This window comes from Hypomesus nipponensis, chromosome 16 (genome assembly GCF_054491055.1).
Source record: "Hypomesus nipponensis isolate SF chromosome 16, ASM5449105v1, whole genome shotgun sequence".
In the NCBI taxonomy this organism is placed as follows: domain Eukaryota; kingdom Metazoa; phylum Chordata; class Actinopteri; order Osmeriformes; family Osmeridae; genus Hypomesus; species Hypomesus nipponensis.
Window position 1 is genome coordinate 93,185 of NC_140376.1, and position 23,783 is coordinate 116,967.

The following is a 23,783-nucleotide window of genomic DNA, read 5'->3' on the forward strand; positions in this document are numbered from 1 at the left end:
GCCCATTTCTCGTCACATTTTAATTCAAATGCTGATTTACATGTACTGTTTAGATGAAATTTGAATTGTAAAATCTTAACAAGCTATGGTGGTCAAAGGATTCTGTTTGTCCTGCTATCACGGCAACCCGCCCCTGCCCCTGCCGCAAGCGATTCTTAATACTGGCCAATCACAGCCATGGGGGTCTCAGTAGCTCTCTCCGAAAAGAGAAACGTGTTCAAAACTACAAAAGAAGACAGCTCTCGACGGCTGAAAGATTAAGTCATTTATTAAAGTAAGACACTTTTATTATTTCTATCAGAAAGTGTTCTGTAAACACAAAGTTCTCAACACTATCAGGGTGTGCAGACAGGAACTCAAAGGCCAGGAACAGGAAGTATCTTGTCTAGGTCAAGGTGGTCTGAGGTCACAGCCAGTAGAAGTATTCAGGTCTCCAAGGTTATGCTTGTGGTAAACAGAAAGATGGCACAACATGGAGAGCAGAGGTTTCCTCATCCAGGGACAGAATGCTGTGATTAAATAAATGCCCATAACTTATTAACTTAATGACATTGATAAGTCCAGGTTCCCAGATTATTAGTCATGGTGCTGAATATACTTTTCTGCTCCCTGAAGGAGTCAGTTTGGAGGACAGGTGGCCCCCCCAGGGCGCAGGACAGGTGGCCCCCCCAGGGTGCAGGGCAGGTGGCCCCCCCAGGGCGCAGGACAGGTGGCCCCCCCAGGGTGCAGGGCAGGTGGCCCCCCTAGGGCGCAGGACAGGTGGCCCCCCCAGGGTGCAGGGCAGGTGGCCCCCCCAGGGTGCAGGGCAGGTGCCCCCCCAGGGTGCAGGGCAGGTGGCCTCCCAGGGTGCAGGACAGGTGGCCTCCCAGGGCGCAGGACAGGTGCCCCCCCAGGGTGCAGGGCAGGTGGCTCCAGCTGTGAGAAGCTCTGATGACAGGGCAGGGCAGCAGATATGACTACGCTTCCGACCCCTCAGAAATACCCCATGAGAGTCTGACATACACTGGCCCCTAGCCCAGCAGGAGGGGCTTCTTCTGGGGCAGCAACAAGCCCAGGCAGGGTGGCTGGAACCAGAATAGCCCTCCGCCTGTTATGACCTACTCAGCCCTGTGGTACCACACAACCAAGCTAGGGGCCAGGATGCTGGGGTTTATTTGGGTTGGTGTGTGTGTGTGGCAGGAGGGTTCAGGGCTGTTCTCTCCCCAGGGGTCAGAGAGGTCGTAATCATCATGGCTAATTCCGGCAGCTTCTATTTGTAGATGGTTAGGGGACCTTGCTGCCCCCTGCTGGCTAAGTCTAGCAGCATCCCCCAGTGACATCGCACTTCAACAGGAGAGGGCGCCAAAGTGTTTGTGATCATATGAGGGTCAAGGTTTACTTAACACACTGTTCTACAACACAGAAAGCACTGGTGCAGGATGGAACAGAGTGACAAACAGAACAGCAATCATTTTTAACATAGAAGGTCACCACTTTCACCACAACAAAATCTCATGCATCAAACATCACACTAATAATCACAAACACCCACCATGACACCTCTGAGGATAAGCAAGTTGAGGAGTGAAGACACCTCTTCAGGAGGAACCAGGAAAACCAAATGTACTTTAGGGCTGTGGTGAATCAGAGGTGGTCCGTGAGGGCCTTCAGGGTATTCTCTGAATAAACGGTGAGAGGGCACGGTCCACCACTGTGGTGAATATATACTTTAGGATTGTGGATATCAAGTGCTTAAGTATTTGGAGGGGAAACACTATCCTAACATCGCCTGAATCTCTCCTTACACAGACAAGCTAATGAATGAATGAATGAATGACAAAGATATTATCGCAGGTCAACCAATCACACCCTTGCATCATGGTGAGGTATCTCTGAGCTACATGCGGAGACTAGCAGACCACTGGTGGTTAACATGAAGGCTTCCCAGTAGCCTCTCTGATTACTACATAGCCCTTGCTGGCATCCAGCAGTCTAACTATGAACAGAGACTACATCTAGTCTTGTTGATAGGAGCTCAGAGACATGGACAAGCTAGCCTGCAAACACAGTTCAGATGTTGAGCTCCGTTCTTCTGTCCGGGCTGGAGTCGCTCGTCATCTCAGCTTGGGGAAGATCCTGATAAAGAGGATCATGCTGATGAACACAAAGGACACCACCAGGAGCATGAGCCACAGGAACCAGTTGACGGCCTTCTTGGTGTGCTGCTCCAGACGCTCAGACTCACTCTTCAGCTTCTCAAAGTTCACGTCAGCCTGACGCATGGACTGGCTCAGGGTCTGGGGAGGGGGGAACTGTTAGTGTGTCCAAAATAAGCAAGACCTTCCTTCTGTCCATGTGTGGTTTGGGTCTGAGTGATGATAGGTCAGGGTTAGGAGAACAGTGGTTAGGGTTAGTATTTGTTTTATTTATTTGCACAAAATATTATATAAAAACAATGGGTAAAACAGGTGCAGGAGGAGGGAAGAAGCGTGAAACGAGGCCCTCTTCCTCTAAACTAAACAAAATTTATAGTAACGAATAAGTGCTAAAGAAAACTAACACATAGAAAATGAATGAATACAATGGGGATAATCAAGTAATTAAGTAAATCGAATGGCTTGGATTAACAAAAATAAAAAAGTAAAGTATTACATAGAAATAAAAATGCAATACGGATACACAGACTAAAGCTTTGAGTCAACAATAAATAATGAAGTAATACATAGTAAATCAAAACGATGTGGAAAGGGTAATCAATAATTAATGGTATGTTATATAAATGATTGAGTGACAACTACAACGGGGTTGGATTTTTTAACAGGTATGTTTTAAGATCATATTTGAAGGTCAGAAAAAAGGAAGTAAAATTATTGAGATAGGGGGGAAGATCGTTCCATATTATCCTTAGTAATGACCATATCTAATTCTTGGTTGGTTATATGTATTAAATAATCAAAATCTGCATGTGAAAGGAAAAGATTTGTGTCGTCAGCAAATAGGATACAAAATAAAGTTTTGGATGCTTAGGCAAGATCATTAACATATATTAAAAATAACAGAGGTCCCAGAATTGATCCCTGGGGTACTCCACAAGTTACAGGTTTGCATGAATATGAATTCTTTTTGAGGATAACGTACTGTTTCCTGTCAGATAGATAGCTATTAAGTAGTATAGTTAGTGGTTAGGGTTAGGCTCCAGTATTACATCAAGTCTTTATAGCTGTCGTTCCATTCCACTCATATCTCACACCCTGTATGCTCAGGGCTAGGCTTGGACTCGGGGCTAGGCTTGGACTCGGGGCTAGGCTTGGACTCGGGGCTAGGCTTGGACTCGGGGCTAGGCTTGGACTCGGGGCTAGGCTTGGACTCGGGGCTAGGCTTGGACTCGGGCGTTCTCCAGCTTACCTGGTTGTCCTGCTTGATGATGTTCTGCGCAGCCAGCGTGTTGTTCTTCAGGTTCCTGGCCAGGCTGAGCATGTCCTCTGCCAGCTTCTCCTGCAGGTTGTGGTGATGCTGCAGCACCGCGTCCAGCTCTGAGGCAGACTGCCGCTCGTCCAGACCCAAGCCCCTGACACACGTACACCAGGAATACAAATTCATCCACATGAACATAACACAAATACAAAATCATCAAATAAATATCAATCATCATTAAGAACCATCCCTAAATACAGTATATAAATATTCATTAATAATACAGCACACAAGATACAATTGCAAAATACATGCATGTATGTATTTATTCATATCTTTTAAATAGATTAATAGACCTAGTGGTGATTTACCTTCTGTTGCGCAGGTCGGTTTCCGAGGACCCTAAAGAGAAAGCATGGATAAAGAAGCATTAAGGAGGAACAGAGTAGCTGGATGGAGTTTGGGTGAGCAGCTTTAAGACTGGGTTTGAGTCATGCGGCTGGTGAACCAGAGTGAGATCTGGTAACCCTGGTAACCCTGTAAAAGAACCCAAATGAAGACGAGACAGGTGTGCTTACCTTTGTTCAGCCGCCCCTGTAAGGACAAGAGGACGGACATTAAACAAGGTTGCACACATTTCCACCACAGGTCATCTCTCTATCCAGGTCATCTCACCGTGCCCAGTAGCTCCTCCCTCATCTCCCCGGTGCACCGCGCCTTGGTCTGCATGTGCACCGTCTTACTGGCTGGCATCCTCTCATTGGCTATGGTGGGTGTCCGTCCAGGAGCAAGGAACTGATTGGCCAGTGCTTTCTCAGTAGGGGATGCCTGTAGACAAAGCCACAGCAATACATTCACAACTAAACTGGTAAGAAAGAAGACAGAATTTGAATAGTTATGAGCCTGAAAATGAAATAATATTTTTTGAAATACCAGTTTCTCCGCTTCCAGTAGTCCTTTCAGGAAGTCCACTTTACGGGTATAGTCACCCATAACTTCTGGTGTGGGTTTGCTGGAATGAGAAATTAAATCCTGTTAAAGTAATCCAATCCAGTAGTTCCTCACACTACTGGAGCAAGACATTCACATGCACATGCTGTGCATGTAACAGGTCAAAGTGGTTTTACTCCAGTTCCATCAGACAAGTCAGGCATCACTCTTTACATTTTATTCATTTAGTAGATGACTATCCAAAGCAGTGTACAAATACTGAATATAGAAAGTGTAGAATTCTATACACCAGTATAGTATAGTTTTATACACTAGTACAGTATAGTTCTTATGGTGGTCAGAGTCCAAGTAACAACCAGGTCTGTATTTACTAGCCACATCTCAAAGTAACCACATCACAGCTACCAGGCACTGAGAATAAAAATGAAAAGCAACAAAATCTCTAAACATGGAGGTAATTCCACTGTACTTTTATAACCTACTCTTTCTATATTCTATATACAGAGAATGTCTATATTCAGTATTTATATTCCAAGGTGTGTTTACTGTGTGAGGTTCTCCTACCTCGGACTCTTCATCATCGCAGCCAGCATCTCTTCCAACGCCCCAACGTACTAGCACAGGAGGACAAAGGCTGTTATCCCAAATGGACACATTCTGTTGCAACTGGGTGTTGTAATATGTTTGGTGTTCAATGGGACGACACTCAAGAGACCATTTAGTCCTGTTTAATAAGTGTGTCAAGCCTCTTAACAGGAACACTGTAACGAGCATATGCTAAAAACAATGGCAGTTATTGTTGACACTTGGCACAGCTTTTGGATATCAAAAACAAAACTACCGTGTTTAGCAAAAGGGAGAAAATCCGTTAGACAGACCTGGGGCAAGCAGACCTACGTAAATTAGAGAAATGTAAAGAAAACTAACAAGCTATATAGTACAACTCCAATAGGGACATCTACTTAGCTTAGCTCTTCCAGTCACATGAATGTTGTCTAAACTCACAAACTAACTAGCTAGCAGCTCGACTGTTTATGTAAAATACCGTTATGAAGTAACAGCGACTGCGATTAAACCCGCAATATGTATGCATATTACACATAAATACATTGGCGCTGCTGCGTTTGGCTAGCTAAAGAACGACAGCAGCTGACGACGACGTGGCTGACCCGTGCTTACTCGCGTAAGCAGCCCTACTGTCAACATCAAATCATACTGAGAACACCTATCAAGCTAGGGTTAGACTAGCTAGTTATCAGTGATTTCAATTGTATCAGTTGTATTGTCTTATTTACCTTTTCCAGTCTCCATTCAGTTTCACCTCGCTTTTCCGAGGCTATAGATTCACAACGAGACAATAACCTGATAAAATTGATTTCTAGCCTGGACGAAGCCATGTTTGAAACTGACAGGATGTCGCAAGGATGTGACGTAAATACAGCAAAAATGGTGGGCGTGGAAAGAGAACGCTGAAAAGAGAAAATTGAATATTGATTACTCTTACACTCTGTCATAGTGAGATATAAACTATTTTTCATCTTTTTTTTCATTGCATCTACACAAAGATGTTTTGGGTTGATATTGAACATGGGGCTGCTATGTTGATGACTATGGAATAGATAAAGATAGAGCATATATCGGTGACCCCCTGATCCTCTGCCAGGAACCTCGGGGTGACCATGGATGACGAACTCTCCCTCACAGCCCACATTGCTGCGGTCTCCCGGTCGTGTAAGTTCACCCTCGACAACATCCGGAAGATCAGGAGATACCTGTCTGAGCACTCCACCCAGCTGCTAGTCCAAACCCTTTCCCTCTCCAAGTTGGACTACTGCAACTCGCTGCTCGCCAGTCTCCCAGCATGCTCAACTCGCCCTCTCCAGAGGATTCAGAACGCAGCGGCCCGCCTAGTTTTCAACCTACCCAGACGCTCAATGTCACCCCCCTCGTCATCTCCCTTCACTGGCTACCCATCACGGCCCTTATCAGATTCAAGACCCTGGTACTGACCTTCAGAGCGGTGAACGGGACTGCACCCGACTATATCAAGTCTCTCCTCCTGCCCTACAACCCCACCCGCCACCTACGGTCTTCTTCTGACAACCGTGTGGTGGTCCCACCGCTCAAGACTGCCCGGTCTCAACACAAGCTCTTCTCCTGCCTGGCCCCCCAGTGGTGGAATCAACTCCCCACCTCCATCAGACACTGACTGTCTCCCCACCTTCAAGAAAAGGCTCAAGACTCACTTGTTCCGGGAATACAACGGCACCTAGGAATGATATGCTGGACCTGATGTCATTTTCCTCCAGGATCACAATGACTCTTACTTAGAGACTCTTTTTGGTCAGCTGTACATTTACACTTACATGTATTCATTTAGCACACACTTTTATCCAAAGCCAAGAGAGAGCTTTACAGCATAGGTCATTGATAATAACAACAAGATAGCCCCAAAACATTGGGAGTAGCCAAAACATGAAGCACATATTGTGAACAACCAAAATAAGTGCCAAAGGGAAGAACCACAAGAGCATGTAGTTAAACAAGTTACAATTAAACAACATGAACCGCTATAAGTGCAAGTGCACCTGTGGAAAAACAAGCAACATTAAAACAATATATCACGGCCAATTTAACTCAGTTACCATTAACCACAAGAGCAACAAGTCTCTAAGCAAGAGTCATTGTGATCCTTGAGGTAACTAACATCGGCTCAAGCAAACATTTTTTCACAATGTATGCTTCATGTTTGGCTACCCGCAATGTTTGTGGATATCTCTGTGTAATTATCAATAACCTATGCACTTTTGTAAAGCTCTCTCTTGGAAGTCGCTTTGGATAAAAGCGTGTGCTAAATGAATAAATGTAAATATCGTTCAACTATAGTTTTACTTCAATTTCACATACACAAGACAAAATGGTCTTGTGGAAAGCGAAGTATTTTTCATTTTATGACTGAATTCAAGATTGAATGGCAGGGCTTGTAACAATCTGCAAATTCTGAAATAATGAGTTACGGCATCTTGAACCCCTTTTATTTTATTTGAAATATCCTCTGGAAAATGTGTATGTTAGTTGTTACTTTTCCTTTCTATTTGTACCACTGACAACAGTTGTGGAATGTTGATTGTTTACTACTTTCTCATGGTACATTTGTGATAGGCTATGTTAATACAAATAAAAAATAAAACGCTCCCGGAGAAATATGGAAAAAACATTGACGCCTTACATTCTTGTAAAAATCTTGTAGCTAAAAATACGTTTTTACGTTTTTATTAACTACAATATAACAATAAAGTCACGCACACATCACCAATAGCCTACATATTTTCGGCATTACAGTCATATTCTATTTCTAAAACATTATAATATTTTTTTGTAATGCAAAGATAATAATTAGGAATTTAGTTCAGACAAATTCCAGAGACAAACTGAAATATAAACATTTGCTCCGAGGCTGACGCTATGGTGTTAGTCAGGGCTCTGCTACGGACTGGCGTTTCCTCCAGCGAAGCAGGTGGAGCAGGCAGCCCACGAAGGTAAGCGTCGCTACGGCGCCCAGTGTGGAACTTGTGTACATGGCAATGGGGGTCTCTGACGAATACAAGAACCATCAGTTAGTTGAAGATCACAAGCTAAAGTGGGGACTTGGTTGGTAAATAGTTGACACGGTTGCCTGCAACCTACCTTCAGCAGACATCTGCTCCCCTTCCTTATCTGCAGCTTCAGCCCTCTGAGTCTCCATTGAGACTGTGGTACAAAACCATACAAAAACGAAATGTATGTCAACTCTACAACAATATTAGACATTTGAAACCAGAAAGGCAAATAATGATCATGATGTGTGTGTGAGCTCTATTCTGAGACATACAGAACCAAGAAGGTTTTATGTTGTTAGATAAGATGGGCTTTGGCTGCAGGGGTAGCTCTGGGATGGCGTTGGGGTGAGGAGTGGCCTTCTCCAGAGGAGGGGGGGCCCTCCCCCCTGCCCCCTGGGTCCAGGGGTCTGAAGGGGCCCTCCCCCCTGCCCCCAGGGTCCAGGGGTCTGAAGGGGCCCTCCCCCCTGCCCCCAGGGTCCAGGGGTCTGAAGGGGCCCTCCCCCCTGCCCCCAGGGTCCAGGGGTCTGAAGGGGCCCTCCCCCCTGCCCCCTGGGTCCAGGGGTCTGAAGGGGCCCTCCCCCCTGCCCCCAGGGTCCAGGGGTCTGAAGGGGCCCTCCCCCCTGCCCCCAGGGTCCAGGGGTCTGAAGGGGCCCTCCCCCCTGCCCCCAGGGTCCAGGGGTCTGAAGGGGCCCTCCTCCCTGCCCCCTGGGTCCAGGGGTCTGAAGGGGCCCTCCCCCCTGCCCCCAGGGTCCAGGGGTCTGAAGGGGCCCTCCCCCCTGCCCCCAGGGTCCAGGGGTCTGGAGGGGTCCTCTGGGAGAGGGGGGGACTGGAGGACATGTCTGGGATTGTGGGGTTTCCTGCAGCAGAAAGGGAAGAGATTCTGTAAGGAGATACAGTATAAATGGACTGATAAGTGTTATAGTGTCCTGTGAAAAGAAGTTGAGGGTTAAAAGATGAGAGTCTGGACAACAGCTCTGTGGATCAGCTGGTCTGATCAGTCTGTAGTACACCACAACAGAGATGTTATGGTTGCTCTGTGCAGTAAAATGCAGACTGTTCCTTGACTCTAACCATTTAAATACTGTATAACTCTGCACTTCTGGACTTTCATAGTACAGAAAGAACAGCAAAAATGTGTTTGTTGCTTTGGATAAAAGTGTCTAAAATGTGAATGAACGTAACAGACAGCAGTCATTCTGACCCCACACAGTCGTGTGTACTGTGTCCCACTCTGATGATCTCTCTGTCGCGGGGGTGGTGGTTGTCGCGGGGATGGTGGTTGTCACGTGGGTGGTGGTTGTCGTGGGGGTGGTGGTTGTCGCGGGGATGGTGGTTGTTGTTGGAATGGTGGTTGTCGCGGGGGGGGTGGTTGTCGTGGGGGTGGTGGTTGTCGCGGGGGCTTCAGTCAATGAAGGATTTGAAGTCAGAAGAACGTTAAACATTAGTTGGCTTGCAGTTTAATCCAAATTTTTAAAATACCCTTCCAATTCCACTGTGTGTAAAGTCCCAGTAAGCGAACACTAAAGCAGTTTCGTTTCAACACTATGCAAGTGTCCTGAGTGTTGTCCCAGGATTAGGGTTGGCAAGGGTTGGGAAGCATCATAGCTCAACTACCTTTGAGATGCATGGTCCTACTGATGCTTTTAGTGAAGATCTGGGAATCCAGAGTTATGGAAGCATCACATCGATACTCCATCTCTCTCTTCCCCACCTGGTCTGCAGAGGAGGATGTGTAGTTTTGGAAACTTGTGGGGTCATCAGACTCAGAGATGGTTGTTTCCAGCTCCATCTTGTCATGAAATATCTTAATCTGGATGTTTCCGGAGGAGCTGTAGACCCCCAGCAGCGTGCAGATGACCTGGAAGGGCTGACCAGACACCGGGCTCTCTGGCTCGGTCTGCAGTACAGGCATCGGGAGATCTGGATGTTGGAGGTGAAAGAACTAAATCACCCTAACAGCCAGCACAGCTTTTCAAAACTACAGTACACCTGGGCAGTCACACTCCTGACCCTGGAATCCTGGCCCAGTCTTTAGTTTTTGTTACTTCCTGTTTACGCTGTGTTAATTGACATATGTACTTTCCCAATGTATGCAGTAGGTTCAATTCAACTTTAATTGTTAAGTTATTCACAGGTGGGTCACAGGTGGACTTGTTCACAATAATGACCAGTGTTTTTTATATTATGGATTGTGTGAAAAAGACTTGGCCATTGACAAGACAAAATCAAAGTATTTTAGTGTCTACTTACTGTACACTATGAGCTTGGCAGTATCTTTGCTCCAGGGAGAGCAAGTAGCTTCACAGACGTACTTTCCTTCATGTTGGGGAACGATGTGTGCAAAGTGAAGACTTGTCTTGTTCTTCTCGGCTGTCTGTCTGGCGTCAATGTCGTCCAGCAGGATGAACCTGGGTCTGACTCCAGGACAGCTCGTTTCACAAAGCAGGGTCAGCTCACTGCCCACTTTGGCTAAAACCCTTTTTGGACTGATGGTGACCTTCCTGGTACTCAAAACCAAAAACCCTGTGCCAAGACAGAGCAAAGTTTATTAATAACAAGATTCAGTAAATAAACTGAATGTGAGAATAACACTATTATAGTCAGCAACCTTGACAATAGTGGGCTTCACAAACTAATGTATAAAATAAGGTGCATATATAAGAACAGACAGAGCCAACAGCTCCACTGAAAACAAAGATTCAGAGTCGTTGTTCACCTGTCTGAGCCAGGAGAAGGCAGAGGAGGACAGGTTGGCTGTGTCGCCCCATGGTGCTGGTGGTGCAGGTGCTGCAGTGGTTGTCCAGTCTGCAGGGGAGCAGCGGCTGTACTCAAGTACACTAATAGCCTGGGGGAGGGGCCGGGGGGAGGAGGAGGAGGTCACCCTGGGTCACTTGGCTGCTTTCAGGGACTTTTCTGCAAGTCTTGACTATCTTCTGTCAGCTCTGCCAAAGTCCACAGGAAAACATGAACTTGAAGCCCCCTGATAAACGGTGCAAGTGTCACTCAAGCATACACATTTATTTACCGAATTGTTGACCTGAGGCTTTGAGGTTCTTTCACAATCCAATTATTAATTGAATAACAGGTTGAAGTCCTAAAGCATCAAGTCCAAAGATTGATGACCCAATAATGAAATATTGATATTCAAGTAATATTGTGATAACGGACGGTCTAGATTCAATGATAGGATGAATATATTTTTCATGATGACAATTAAAAAAAATGTATTTTTACCATATGTTGTAATCACCACCCTTCAATGAAAGAGTGGTAAATGTTTGTAAGGTAGCACGAGTTCCCCCGTCAGAACTATCTAGACATGGAGACAGATCATGTCCTGAAATGATGTTTTTTTAACGACTGATATTCAGTCCTGCCATGATAATGAATGTCCTGCAGGCTACGGTCATCACCTAAAGAAGAGGTCATGGGATACGCTTAACAATGGGACGTTCCAGAATTAAACAATCTGATGGGACCGCTCATGGTCAAATAAACATTGGTGGTGAACTAGAACAGTACCTAGACAAGGGCTGCAGACATGACCTTATAACCTAAAACACTGGAACTGAGTAACAATTATGCCACCGGAGTGGAAGATCTGATTCAAACTTTCATGAGGATGGCTACTAACCCTAACCCTGTCCTTCATTGATGACGTCATGAGGATGGCTACTAACCCTAACCCTGTCCTTCATTGATGACGTCATGAGGATGGCTACTAACCCTAACCCTGTCCTTCATTGATGACGTCATGAGGATGGCTACTAACCCTAACCCTGTCCTTCATTGATGACGTCATGAGGATGGCTACTAACCCTAACCCTGTCCTTCATTGATGACGTCATGAGGATGGCTATTAACCCTAACCCTGTCCTTCATTGATGACGTCATGAGGATGGCTACTAACCCTAACCCTGTCCTTCATTGATGACGTCATGAGGATGGCTGTCCTTCATTGATGACATCATGAGGATGGCTATCCTTCATTGATGACGTCATGAGGATGGCTATCCTTCATTGATGACGGTTACAAAATCTCCTATGTGGGTTGTGAAGACTGAAGAATTATACAAGCCTGTGATACAGAACACTTTTAAAATATGCATTGGCAGGGCCGGCCCAAGGCATAAGCAAACCAAGCGGCAACTTAGGGCCACCACAGGGCCACGAAGAGCACGTGAAATTACAGTTTAATGTTTTATTTTATTTTTTATATATATATATATATTAACAACACCAAGGGGCCCCCAAATCAATTCTGCTTAAGGCCCCGTAAAGGCTTGGGCCGGCCCTGTGCATTGGGATGCTTAGTAAAATATTTAGGAACAAAACATGTGCATGAACGACGAATGATATTCGGTCAAAACACTGCAGAAACAGCTGTAGTTTGATAATCATCCTTGTTTAAACCAGCATGTTATGTAAAAGAAGGGTTAGAAAATAGAGCATGTCAACGTCGAGCCCCTATGAAACACTTGACCATCCTGTTGTTCCAGAGGAGAAGCAGGAGCCTTATTTAAGGATCTCTGTGTTTCAGGGGTGATGACTCATGGCTTCCCTTCATCCACCAAACCCACATGAACAATGACATGAAACCCTTCATGGCAGGATATCATTATAAATCCATCATTCACAGTAGAGCATTCGCAAGAGTGCTTCCTCTGACGGCCTTTAAAGAAGCTCAGAGTTGTTGTGGAGGCCGGCTGCTCCAGTTTAACAGTGTCTGTGTGAAACGCTGCTATCAGCAGAGAGCGTGTCCTCTCCTGCTTCCTGTCTTTGTCTGATGAGATTTCTGTTCCGCAGCTCGTGCCTGTTTAACGAGCAGTGACAGGGATGCACTTGATTAATGACTCGGTTCAACAGTTGCTTTGGAGGGAAGTAAATAAAGGATTAGTTCACTTAAAAATCAAACACGATCTCCTTTTATTATCTGTAATTTAAAAAAAATCCATATCGAACATCCTGAAATGCTTCTGAATTTGAGTAAACTGTCCCTTTAAGGGTGAGAGTTTGGAATGACAACACTGAAGCAGAAGGTACAAGCATGTCCTGTATTGTCCTGTTTATCCACTACAGTTCACATCATTCAATCTCAAACATTCACTCCCAGACACCCAAGCATTAACTCAGTAAGACAGAACATCGGACGACACTGCCAGAGAGGCGAGACTATTACTACATTAGTATTACATATGAACATGTTGGCGTAACAGGCTCTGGAGAGCCACAGCACCCATCAATGACAGCAGTGGAGAGGACTTGGGCCACGCACAGCCATCGGTACAGACTGCTAGCATGTCCCCATGGCCAGAGATAGGGTTAGGGCTAGGGTTAGCATGTCTTCAGGGATGTGAACGGGTTAGGGCTAGCATGTCTTCAGGGATGTGAAAGGGCTAGGGCTAGCATGTCTTCAGGGATGTGATAGGGCTGCTCCTATGTTCCCTTTGACAAGTGAAAGTTGGTCCTCGTCCTTTGTAGGGATGAGAGGGGGGTGAATTGTGAGAATGGGAGTAGGGGTCAGGGTTAGAGGGGCATAGCAGAACTATGATCCATTGACTCTGATAAAGCACGTGATCACCCTCCAACATGTGTGTATGGTCTTGCATACATGTGTCTGGAGTCGGTACATTAAACGCATTAAACATGGAAAATACAAAAATTACACTCCCCTCCTGTATTTATCAATGATTACAGGTAAAAAGAACCTATAAGTTTGTCCAATGGCACCATGTGGTACAGAACCATCCAGGCCTGGCCCCTCAGGAACACTAGGATGGAAGAGAAAGGTGCAATAACCTGCAATGTTTCCACACAAATAAAAAATAAGACCAAAAAGCACTTTAAAAAAGTAAGAAAAAAAAGTTATATCGGTCCATGCAACCACAAAATCTGCTTTCATTCTCTCTATTTAAAACAACAACCAACAACAACAATATATTAATAGTATAGAAAAAAGTGCTAGGTGACATCATATCCTGTTTCCTGTATGTCTCTCATCATCGAGTCACAGGTGCGTATACAGAATCCAGCGTGTCTGTGTGCTGTTGGCATGACAATGTTGTTAAGGGTACACAAGCCAAGCAGGTCTGGAGGGAGGTCTGGAGGGGATGTCTGGAGGGGATGTCTGGAGGGGATGTCTGGAGGGAGGTCTGGAGGGAGGTCTGGAGGGGAGGTCTGGAGGGGAGGTCTGGAGGGGAGGTCTGGAGGGGAGGTCTGGAGGGGAGGTCTGGAGGGGAGGTCTGGAGGGGATGTCTGGAGGGGATGTCTGGAGGGGATGTCTGGAGGGGATGTCTGGAGGGGATGTCTGGAGGGGATGTCTGGAGGGGATGTCTGGAGGGAGGTCTGGAGGGGATGTCTGGAGGGGATGTCTGGAGGGAGGTCTGGAGGGAGGTCTGGAGGGGAGGTCTGGAGGGAGGTCTGGGGGGAGGGTCTGGAGGGAGGTCTGGGGGGGAGGTCTGGGGGGAGGTCTGGAGGGGAGGTCTGGAGGGAGGTCTGGAGGGAGGTCTGGAGGGAGGTCTGGAGGGGAGGTCTGAGGGGAGGTCTGGAGGGGAGGTCTGGAGGGAGGTCTGGGGAGGTCTGGGGGGAGGTCTGAGGGGGAGGTCTGAGGGGAGGTCTGGAGGGGAGGTCTGGAGGGAGGTCTGGGGGGAGGTCTGGAGGGGAGGTCTGGAGGGGAGGTCTGGAGGGAGGTCTGGAGGGGATGTCTGGGGGGAGGTCTGGGGGGAGGTCTGGAGGGGAGGTCTGGGAGGAGGTCTGGGAGGAGGTCTGGGGGGGAGGTCTGGGAGGAGGTCTGGAGGGAGGTCTATGGGGGAAAGACTGGGTCTGAGTGTCGTCTGTGGGAGCAGCCAGGGGCCTGGAAGCCCGGGGTGGAGGAGGCTGCTGGAGGCTGCTGCTCTCTGGGGTTCTTTATGTACACAGACTGGATGACGTCCTTGCGACGGCCAGGCTGCTCCCTCCTCCTTACCACCCCAAAGCCTCGGAGGCCGCGGCTGCTGAGGGCAGATCCTGAGGCTGAAGGCTGTCGTGGGGCTGGGATAGAAGCATGTGTAGAGGCTGAGACTGGAGCTGGAGTGGAAGGTGGAGCTGGAGTAGAGGCTGGAGCTGGTGTGCGGGGTTGGAGGAGAGGCTGGCGACGCTGCAGCTGAAGCCTGAAGGCAGAGCCAAACGGGGAGGAGGAGAGAGAGGATGGGGGAGGAGAGGAGGGGGGAGGAGAGGAAGCCCCACTGCAGGGCTGCAGCCTCAGAGATAGTTCTGAGGGCTTCGGAAGGGAAGGTGGCTTCGACCTCCTCAGCATGGAGCCTCCACCTGGGGGGAGAGAGAGGGTTGGTGGACATCCTCCACTCTAACACAATGACTCTTATTGAGAGACTTGCTGCTCTGGTTGGTTAGTTGTAACTGACTTAAAACTACTGTACTTGCTGTGTAATATATTTTTGCTGCTTGCTTTTTTCCACAGGTACACCCTTGCACTTTCATGTAAATTGTTTAATTGTAACTTGTTCAACTACATGCTCTAATGGTTCTTCCCTTTGGGACTTGTTTAGTTTTCACAGTGTATGCTTCATGTTTTGGCTACCCGCAATGTTTGGGTCTATCTCGTTGATATGATCAGTGACCTATGCCCTTTTGTAAAGCTCTCTTTTGGAAGTCGCTTTGGATAAAAGCGTCTGCTAAATGCATAAATGTAAATGTAACAAGACTCTTCCACCATGGTCATTTATCTGCAGTTACTACACACATACACACCATCTATCCACCATCCGACCAACACACAAACCTTCCACACACACTTCATTTGACATAGAACAGACAGACACACACCTCGAGTGACGGTCCAGCAGGAGGGCTAAAGAGCAGCGGACACCTTCACCAGCAGGCCAGGACCTGCACCACACACAGCCCAGGCAGGGTGAGAACCCAGGAGAGGAGAGGGAGGCGGAAAGCGTACTGGGGGGAGGGAGAGAGAGCGTACAGGGGGGAGGGAGGGAGAGAGCGTACAGGGGGGAGGGAGAGAGAGCGTACGGGGGGAGGGAGAGAAAGAGAGCGTACGGGGGGAGGGAGGGAGAGCGTACGGGGGGAGGGAGGGAGAGCGTACAGGGGGGAGGGAGGGAGAGTGTACGGGGGGAGGGAGAGAGAGCGTACGAGGGGGTTACCTTCAGCCTCAGAGCCCTGGGCACGTTCCTCAAGCAGGCTCTCAGAGCTGACTGACGCCTCAGAGTCCAGGTTCTCCTGGTCAGAACCAGGCTGCTCCAGCTCTGGCAGTCTGCAGGCCAGGTCCTCCCTGGGGAGAGAGAGAATATCTAGTCATCAGTCTGACAGTTCTGAGAGCAGTGTGAGGGAGGGCAGCGTGGGGGAGGGGGAGAGGGCAACATGGGTGAGGGCAGAGTGAGGGAGGGGGGGAGGGCAGCGTGGGGGAAGGGGGGAGGGCAACATGGGTGAGGGCAGAGTGAGAGAGGGGGGGAGGGCAGCGTGGGGGAGGGGGGGAGGGCAACATGGGTGAGGGCAGAGTGAGGGAAGGGGGGAGGGCAGCGTGGGGGAAGGCAACATGGGGGAGGGCAGCATGGGGGAGGGCAGCGTGGGGGAGGGCAGCGTGGGGGAGGGCAGCGTGGGGGAGGGGGGGAGGGCAGCGTTGGGGAGGGCAGCTTGGGGGAGGGCAGCGTGGGGGAGGGCAGCGTGGGGGAGGGCAGCGTGGGGGAGGGCAGCTTGGGGGAGGGCAGCGTGGGGGAGGGCAGCTTGGGGGAGGGCAGCGTGGGGGAAGGCAGCTTGGGGGAGGGCAGCGTGGGGGAAGGCAGCTTGGGGGAGGGCAGCGTACTTTTCCTGCTTGATGGACTTGATGCGCTCCATCAGGCTCTTGGACTCTGTGTCTGAGTCCAGGGGCTCATCCTCGGGAACCGCACACAGGTCAGATGTCGCCTTCTCCTTCTCATGCACCTGCAGGGAGGAGCGTGCATGCACCCACACCAACACAAACACACGAGACCTGAGGTCAAACTACAAACTGTGACTGCTTGAGCTTTTCTGGTACAGTGACCCATCAGCAGCTGTCAAAGGACCAAGGCATCATAAGACTGTTAGAGGAGATGAGTGTAAGTGTTAGGGTGGAGATGTTGAGGTGTAGGGGTGAGGGTGGAGATGTTGAGGTGTAGGGGTGAGGGTTAGGGTGGAGATGTTGAGGTGATGGTTAGGGTGGAGACACACATGCACGCACACAGTTACACTCACACGCACATACATGAACCTACACAGTAGCCAAGTATACTAAGGGATCATCTGAAAGGCAGGAGATGAGGTGAGTCAGGGAGGAAGGGATGACATCATGAGAGACTCAGGGGGTTGGGGCCATAGACAAAATAAAGAGTAGACGCAGCATCGACCGCAACTGCCTACTGGCGCTGACAAGCGGTGGGGCCGCCATCTTAGGAAGGTCAACCACTCCACTCGGTGTAATCTGTTCGGCTGGGGCAATGAGCTGTCAGCGCATTTAATTAATCAAACCAAACTGAATACGGAACTGATTTTCATGTGGTTTGCTTTGCTGCAAAGGTCATACATGTAGCTATGATCAGTGTTGGGTAAGTTATTTCAAAAAATAAATGTATTACTAATTACTTCATCAATATTGTAGTTAAATTACTTTTGTCATTACTCTGTCTGAAAAGTTATTTAATTACTCAATAAGTAATGTAATGCATTACTTCTTACAATCCCTAAAAACCTTGACTGGATAGACAACAGAAAGGAAAGTCTTTCAATAATTAAATACAAGTCAAACTTGGAACAGTTTAGCCAGGGCTCTCAAGTGTCACGCATTGAGGACATGGTTATTCTTTTCACAAAATACAACCAATAGTATGGTAATGTTAAAGTTTACTTGTGAAAAGTAATCCCCCGAGCTCTGTTTGCCATTGTCCGCCGATTTTGTTTATTCTGATGCTAAGCAACTAGGAATTTTCCCTTTCCAAGATGGCGGCCGCATTTCTCGCGCCCAGCAGCCAATGCAACGTCTACTCTTCATTATGTCTATGGTTGGGGCCACACCAGAGGTTATTAATATAGAGACAGGATGTTGTCATCAGGACATTGCAGGAAGCCTTCCTACTGGTCTACACTCCAATGACTTTCAAAGCTTTTCAGAGAGAATGTTGTAGCACAACTCCTAAATTAAACCTGCTGGCTGACTGGTGTAACAGCTTTGAAAGTCAGGTGAGTCAGTCAGGTGAGCATCAGTCTCCACTCACAGCTGCTGAGGACCCAACACCACATCAGGAACATCCATCTAGACACACCGGACACTACCAAGGACATGCAGCCTGCTGGCAACCAGTTAGTAAGGGGGGAGGTAGGTAGCAGATGTAGGAGTTGGGGGGTAGGTAGCAAAGGTAGCTAGGGGGTCCACAACATCTAAATGCCATGCAGAAACGGATTGGCATGGCAACTACAGTCCAGCTAGGATGTGGCGGTGCTCCGGGTACATACCACCTCTCCTCTGTACGGAGGGGAGAACCTGAGAGGTAAACGCCAGTGCTACAGAGGAACAGGAGGAGAGCCACATAGAGAGCCGGTCACGCAACACAACACTGATCTACAATAGCTGCTATGCAGAAGGCCTGGAGTGCAGGAGGGCTCTGTGGAGACACTTTACTGCCAGCACAAACTATCAGAATGTAATCATTTAAAACCGTTGAAATGTGTCACTATAGAACTGAATTTGGAACTCCACCGAAATGGAAAAGGTCAAAAGTAATACAATTTTAATTCTATTTCAAACCAATAACAAAAATGTGCATCCAATATTCAATTAGAACATTCAAACCGATTACCTTCACATTCAATTTGTGCTGTCACTAAAATAGCTCCATAGGGGTCCTCAAAAGAAAAAACAAACTTTTAAATAACAATCTATGTACACAAAGCCCTAAACCTTGGCCTTCCAGTCCTGCCTGGACCAGTTTGATCCGGCCCTGACCAGTTTGATCCGGCCCTGACCAGTGTGATCCGGCCCTGACCAGTGCGATCCGGCCCTGACCAGTTTGATCCGGCCCTGACCAGTGTGATCCGGCCCTGACCGGTTCTCACCGTGTTCTGTCTGTTGAGTCTGAGCTGGTTGACGGCCAGGGCTTCAGCAAACTCCAGCTGCTCAATCTCCTCCATCTTCTCATTGTAGCGTCTGATCTGCTCTCTGATCAGCATTTCCACGCAGCTGTGGGGGAATTTAAGCACAGGACACTAATATACCACAGTCCGTACAATTGTCACCTCAAGCAGAATTAAACCATTTAGGGAAGCACCTTAACTCTTGAGACTATAACAGTATCAACACACATTAGTGTCCTTAACAACAGACCACACCTGCTGCAGCCCCGACTGGGCCTTTCTACACAAACCAGAAATCAATCTGAATTAGAGGAGTCAGAGTTGTGGACATACGTGGTTGTCTTGGCGACGTCCTTCATGCTCAGTAGGGGGTCTGCACTGTCGGGACAGCGGAGAATGCAGGGAGCGAACACGATGGCCAGCGAGTTGGGAGACATGCGATTGTGGGCTTCCTCTTTAGACACCCTGCAGCACACACACACACACACACACACACCCCGTCACACACACACACACTGACTACAACAACACTGACATAACCCTAACACACACACACACACACTAACTAGTACCACGCTGGTATAATCCTGACACACACTGAGTTAGATTAACTAGTAGTGCCTCAGAATGTTTCTTTGCCTGCCTTGATTTGCTCAGGCACCACATAATCAGAATGTGGATGAAACTATTATCTATTTATCTAGCAGACCTGAACATGCGACCCCTTGACTTGAAGTGAGTGGATGACAAGTCTCTCCAGGGTGAAGAGAGTATTTTAAGGAGAGTGTATTGTAAGGAGAGAGTGTTGTAAGGAGAGAGTATTGTAAGGAGAGAGTATTGTAATGAGTGTTGTAAGGAGAGAGTATTGTAAGGAGAGAGTATTGTAATGAGTGTTGTAAGGAGAGAGTGTTGTAAGGAGAGAGTGTTGTAAGGAGAGAGTGTTGTAAGGAGAGAGTATTGTAAGGAGAGAGTGTTGTAAGGAGAGAGTGTTGTAAGGAGAGAGTGTTGTAAGGAGAGAGTGTTGTAAGGAGAGAGTATTGTAAGGAGAGAGTGTTGTAAGGAGAGAGTGTTGTAAGGAGAGAGGAGAGAGTTGTGCACCTGACGAGGTGAAAGATAAGTCTCTCCAGGGTGTTGAAGTTGGCGCTGGGAAGCTGCTCCAGGACCTTGTAGATGGCGTGGAGCTGCTCCGTTCTGTCTGGGAGCTCTGCAGGAGACACCTAGGTTAGTGTCTGTCTGTCTGTAACACGACCAGGTTTATCTACAGAGCCTGCAGCTCCATGGTCTGTAGTGTAACCCTCCATCAGCCACACAGAGCGGTGCTGCCCCCTGGTGGAGGCCCGTCTTACCCACAGCCCGCAGGAAGTCACTGTAGTGGTTGAAGGTCATGAGGGGGTCAGGCAGCTCCCGGAGCCACTGCTTCACCAGGCCAGTGACCGTGTGCAGGGGGTAGTCTTCCAGACACACAGAGCCAGGGCCTGCAGCCACCACCAGGAAGGAGGAACACAACAATGCGACACTACATGAAGTGTGTCTCGGTTTTTAGTACTTTTAAATTCATGGCTGATGAGAGAGCCAGAGAGCTGCCAGCAGGGAAGAGCCCAACACAAACAGTCTCCATGGTAACAATCTACAGGATATTCCTGACAGCATTACTGTGGTCATTATGGGTTGGCTCTGACCGTTCTCCAGGATCTGGTGGAGTTCCTTCATGCGGTTGGCGGAGCCAGACTTGCGGTAGATGCCCTCGGTGTACAGCCCATTCATCTCCACATGCTCCAGCATCATTTCCATCACCACGGGAACCGGGTTCTTGTCGCTGGTCAGGTGACACACCCGCACACCAAAGTGTAGCCCGCTAGGCTCCTCGTCACTCTGAACCAACCAACCAACCAACCAATCAATCAATCGTCTTAATGATTATTTATTTTCCAGAAGTCAGGATTAGCCTGCCAGAGTAAGACAGTAACAAAACTCCATACCTTCTTGGTGCAGAATGTGGAGCAGTCTGTGACTATCTTGGACAGGCACTTCTTGTGGCAAACCATTTTACAAGCTGGAGGACATGAAGACTTGGCATTAGAACAAAGTATGGCACTGGTCCATCACATTAAGGTCTGGAGCTGGGTCACAGTGTGTGTGGAGTGGGTGTGTGTATGTGTTACTCACATCTGTGTGTGTGGTATGTGTGTGTGTGGTACTCACAGCTGCACATGTAAGCCTTCTCCATGCCCCAGATGTAGGAGGTGCACTGGTCACATGACTGCATGATGTTCACCTGGTAGGAGCTGAACATGTGGTCCAGGGGGCTCTCCAACTGTGGGAGAAGATCCACACAACGTCAACACAACGCCAACGCCACGTCAACGCCACGCCAACACAACGCCACGCCAACACAACACAAACACAATGTCAACACCCACACAACGCCCACACAACGCCCACACAACGCCCACACAACGCCCACACAACGCCCACACAACGCCCACACAACGTCAACACACTGGTTGATTGTTTACCGAGTTGTAGTTATAGAAAGAGGCCATTTCACACTTACACTCTTGTCTTTCTTCCGTCTCTTCTTGCGAGCTTTGGCCGGCTGAAACACATGAACGTCACACTGTCACACACCATCACGACTGTCTGGCACTATGCGTTAGGTCGGACTATAGTACTGATACACTTCATCTCTTTATCATTTCTCCAGACCATCTGTGATCTAGACAGCTCTCCTTGGCCTGCTGCACCCTCCCTCATGCCTCGTCCATCTATCCCTCCCTCCCTCCCCTCCCCCTACCTTTGCAGGCTCGGCCTCCTCCTTCTTGATCTCCCCCCTGATGAAGCCATCCAGGATGGACTGGAAGAGGTTGACTACCAGCGGCACCTCTGACTGCTGCCTGTCCCCAGCCAGGCTGACCACGCGGTGCTGGTAGCCCTTCATCAAACCTTTGTAGCCAATGTGAGGCTTCTGGATGATGGGGGGAAGAGGGTGAGAGAGGAAAGGAGGGGGGTAGGGGGGGAGGACAGGGAGAGAGGAGAGGAGGGGGGAGGTGAAGGGTTAGTCTCGTTATAAAACGTTCCACAGGGGTTCCTACGCTGCGATCAAGAGCCACTGGTGGGTTGTGCACCAGCAGTGTTTGAGGACAGCAACACTCACTGGGAGAGAGTACATGCCCTTGATGGTCTCTCTGAACTGCATGGTGGCATTGATGAAGATGTGTTCCGTGGCTGAAAGCTGCTTCCCTCGGGAGCGCAGATCGTTCACCTGCAACCATGGAGCAACAGAGGGAGTTAGCATGTCAGGTAAGCGTGTTGGGATAGCTTGACAACGGCATTAGAGCGTCCTACCTGATTCCCCAGGAACTCATCCAGGTGTCGGAGCTCGTTGGCGTTGGTGATCTCACGGTCCAGGGAGGCGTTCCACTTCTCTGTGACTCTGGTGGCACGGCTGATCTTCAGCGTGGGGTTCCGCTCCAGGGCCCTCCCCTCTGTCTGAGAGCGGGAGAGGAGCTGCAGCGCGGCTGGGAGAGAGCAACACACAGACAATGTCAGACAGAACATCCAAAGCACCGAAACAGTATCTCAAAAACGTATTAATGAAAATCTGTAGGATTTTTTTCGGAAAATATTTTTGTTATATATACATTCTATTTTTGGGGCTGAGCGGTTACCCTAACCCTCCCAGAACAGCCGGCAGCCCAGCTGCACAGCCCAAACAACTCAGAGTCAAGACAACTCCAAATATCTCTGTTACCATAGCGTCTGCTCCGACAAGAGCCACTGTTTACCCAGAAAACAAACGGTTTGATAAAGCCAAGAACAACACACCTGGTCTCCAGTCAGTCTACAGACAGGCCAGAAAGTTGACAGACTAAAGCTAACCGGCCAAAAGGATCAACTTTAACAGGCTAAAAGTGAGGTTAAAAAGCTAACAGGCTAAAAACTAAGAGATAAAAAGGCTAACAGGCTTAAAGCTAACAGGTTAAAAGGCTAACAGGCTTAAAGCTAACAGGTTAAAAGGCTAACAGGCTTAAAGCTAACAGGTTAAAAGGCTAACAGGCTTAAAGCTAACAGGTTAAAAGGCTAACAGGCTTAAAGCTAACAGGTTAAAAGGCTAACAGGCTTAAAGCTAACAGGTTAACTCGGCCAGACTACAGACTGGGATGCTAACGCCACGACTGTCTGAGCGAGTTAGAGTCTAGAAATTCACAAACAGGAGAAGAGACACAGGAAGAAAGCCACCAAGCCTGGAGTCCTACCTTCCCCTGCTGGCCCAGACCCTGCTGCCCGCTCGGCCAGGGTCTGGCTCTGGTCTCCATCCTCCAGGGTCTGGGGCTCCTTAGGAGGCTTCTTCTTCAAGATCTTCCTCAGAAACCCACTGGACCTACACCAGACAGCACAGAGGGTCATGGGTGTTTTACAACAGGTCTCGAGGAGAAGGTCTTCCTGCCCTGGAGACCCCTGGAGGGACAGGAAAGGTCTTCCTGCCCTGGAGACCCCTGGAGGGACAGGAAGACCTTCTCCCACCAGGGTCAGAGAGCCTTCAAAATCTGATGGTCCACGAATCCAGATCTACATTTGTAACACCTGGGCATGACTCCAGGGGGTACTGTACCTCTCTGGAGTAGAGGCTAGAGGCTGGCATGAGTCCGGGGGGGCGGGGCTGCTCTGGCTCCTCCTCCGTATGGAGCTGCTCTTGGACATGTCTTCTAGGCAGTCAGCAGGAGACAGGACCTGTAAACACGCTCA

The 23,783-nt window shown here is 48.5% G+C and overlaps 3 protein-coding genes across 5 annotated transcripts in view; all 3 read right to left on the reverse strand.

The window, feature by feature from the left end:
* Positions 1-250: 250 nt before the first annotated feature.
* Positions 251-5,762, reverse strand: use1 (unconventional SNARE in the ER 1 homolog (S. cerevisiae)). 2 transcript variants are annotated; one of them, XM_084676395.1, is made up of 8 exons: positions 5,640-5,762; positions 4,909-4,958; positions 4,327-4,405; positions 4,069-4,221; positions 3,972-3,987; positions 3,765-3,795; positions 3,385-3,547; positions 251-2,276 (listed from the first exon to the last, which is right to left on the reverse strand). In XM_084676395.1, the coding sequence occupies exons 1-8, from the start codon at positions 5,739-5,741 to the stop codon at positions 2,094-2,096; spliced, it is 777 nt and encodes a 258-aa protein (XP_084532521.1). In that variant the 5' UTR covers positions 5,742-5,762; the 3' UTR covers positions 251-2,093. The 2 variants fall into 2 exon arrangements, with proteins under 2 accessions (XP_084532521.1, XP_084532522.1); XM_084676396.1 differs by having other exon boundaries at positions 2,144-2,347.
* A 1,839-nt stretch (positions 5,763-7,601) lies between these two features.
* LOC146254210 (uncharacterized) lies at positions 7,602-11,785 on the reverse strand. 2 transcript variants are annotated; one of them, XM_084676148.1, is made up of 7 exons: positions 10,660-11,785; positions 10,194-10,466; positions 9,558-9,863; positions 9,145-9,342; positions 8,216-8,800; positions 8,032-8,094; positions 7,602-7,938 (listed from the first exon to the last, which is right to left on the reverse strand). In XM_084676148.1, the coding sequence occupies exons 1-7, from the start codon at positions 10,709-10,711 to the stop codon at positions 7,820-7,822; spliced, it is 1,596 nt and encodes a 531-aa protein (XP_084532274.1). In that variant the 5' UTR covers positions 10,712-11,785; the 3' UTR covers positions 7,602-7,819. The 2 variants fall into 2 exon arrangements, with proteins under 2 accessions (XP_084532274.1, XP_084532276.1); XM_084676150.1 differs by lacking the exon at positions 9,145-9,342.
* Positions 11,786-12,845: 1,060 nt separating this feature from the next.
* LOC146254211 (unconventional myosin-IXb-like) overlaps positions 12,846-23,783 on the reverse strand; it is a 60,716-nt gene continuing 49,778 nt past the window's right edge. Inside the window, 17 exon segments of the mRNA XM_084675432.1 lie at positions 12,846-15,285; positions 16,086-16,224; positions 16,756-16,874; positions 18,420-18,467; positions 19,020-19,143; positions 19,371-19,502; positions 20,136-20,241; positions 20,384-20,512; positions 20,717-20,909; positions 21,017-21,090; positions 21,240-21,351; positions 21,592-21,633; positions 21,832-22,002; positions 22,192-22,299; positions 22,383-22,555; positions 23,294-23,418; positions 23,650-23,768. Of these exon segments, the coding sequence (XP_084531558.1) occupies positions 14,746-15,285; positions 16,086-16,224; positions 16,756-16,874; positions 18,420-18,467; positions 19,020-19,143; positions 19,371-19,502; positions 20,136-20,241; positions 20,384-20,512; positions 20,717-20,909; positions 21,017-21,090; positions 21,240-21,351; positions 21,592-21,633; positions 21,832-22,002; positions 22,192-22,299; positions 22,383-22,555; positions 23,294-23,418; positions 23,650-23,768 (2,454 nt within the window). The 3' untranslated portion in view covers positions 12,846-14,745.

Coding starts and splice junctions, on each gene's coding strand:
- use1 (XM_084676395.1), bottom strand. CDS start 5,741: ATGGCTTCGTCCAGGCTAGAAATCAATTTTATCAGGTTATTGTCTCGT. Junction 4,406..4,908: donor GCGATGATGAAGAGTCCGAG/GTAGGAGAACCT, acceptor TTCTCATTCCAG/CAAACCCACACCAGAAGTTA. Junction 3,548..3,764: donor ACCGACCTGCGCAACAGAAG/GTAAATCACCAC, acceptor TACGTGTGTCAG/GGGCTTGGGTCTGGACGAGC.
- LOC146254210 (XM_084676148.1), bottom strand. CDS start 10,711: ATGGGGCGACACAGCCAACCTGTCCTCCTCTGCCTTCTCCTGGCTCAG. Junction 8,801..9,144: donor AGTACACACGACTGTGTGGG/GTCAGAATGACT, acceptor TTTCTGCTGCAG/GAAACCCCACAATCCCAGAC. Junction 8,095..8,215: donor CATAAAACCTTCTTGGTTCT/GTATGTCTCAGA, acceptor TTTGTACCACAG/TCTCAATGGAGACTCAGAGG.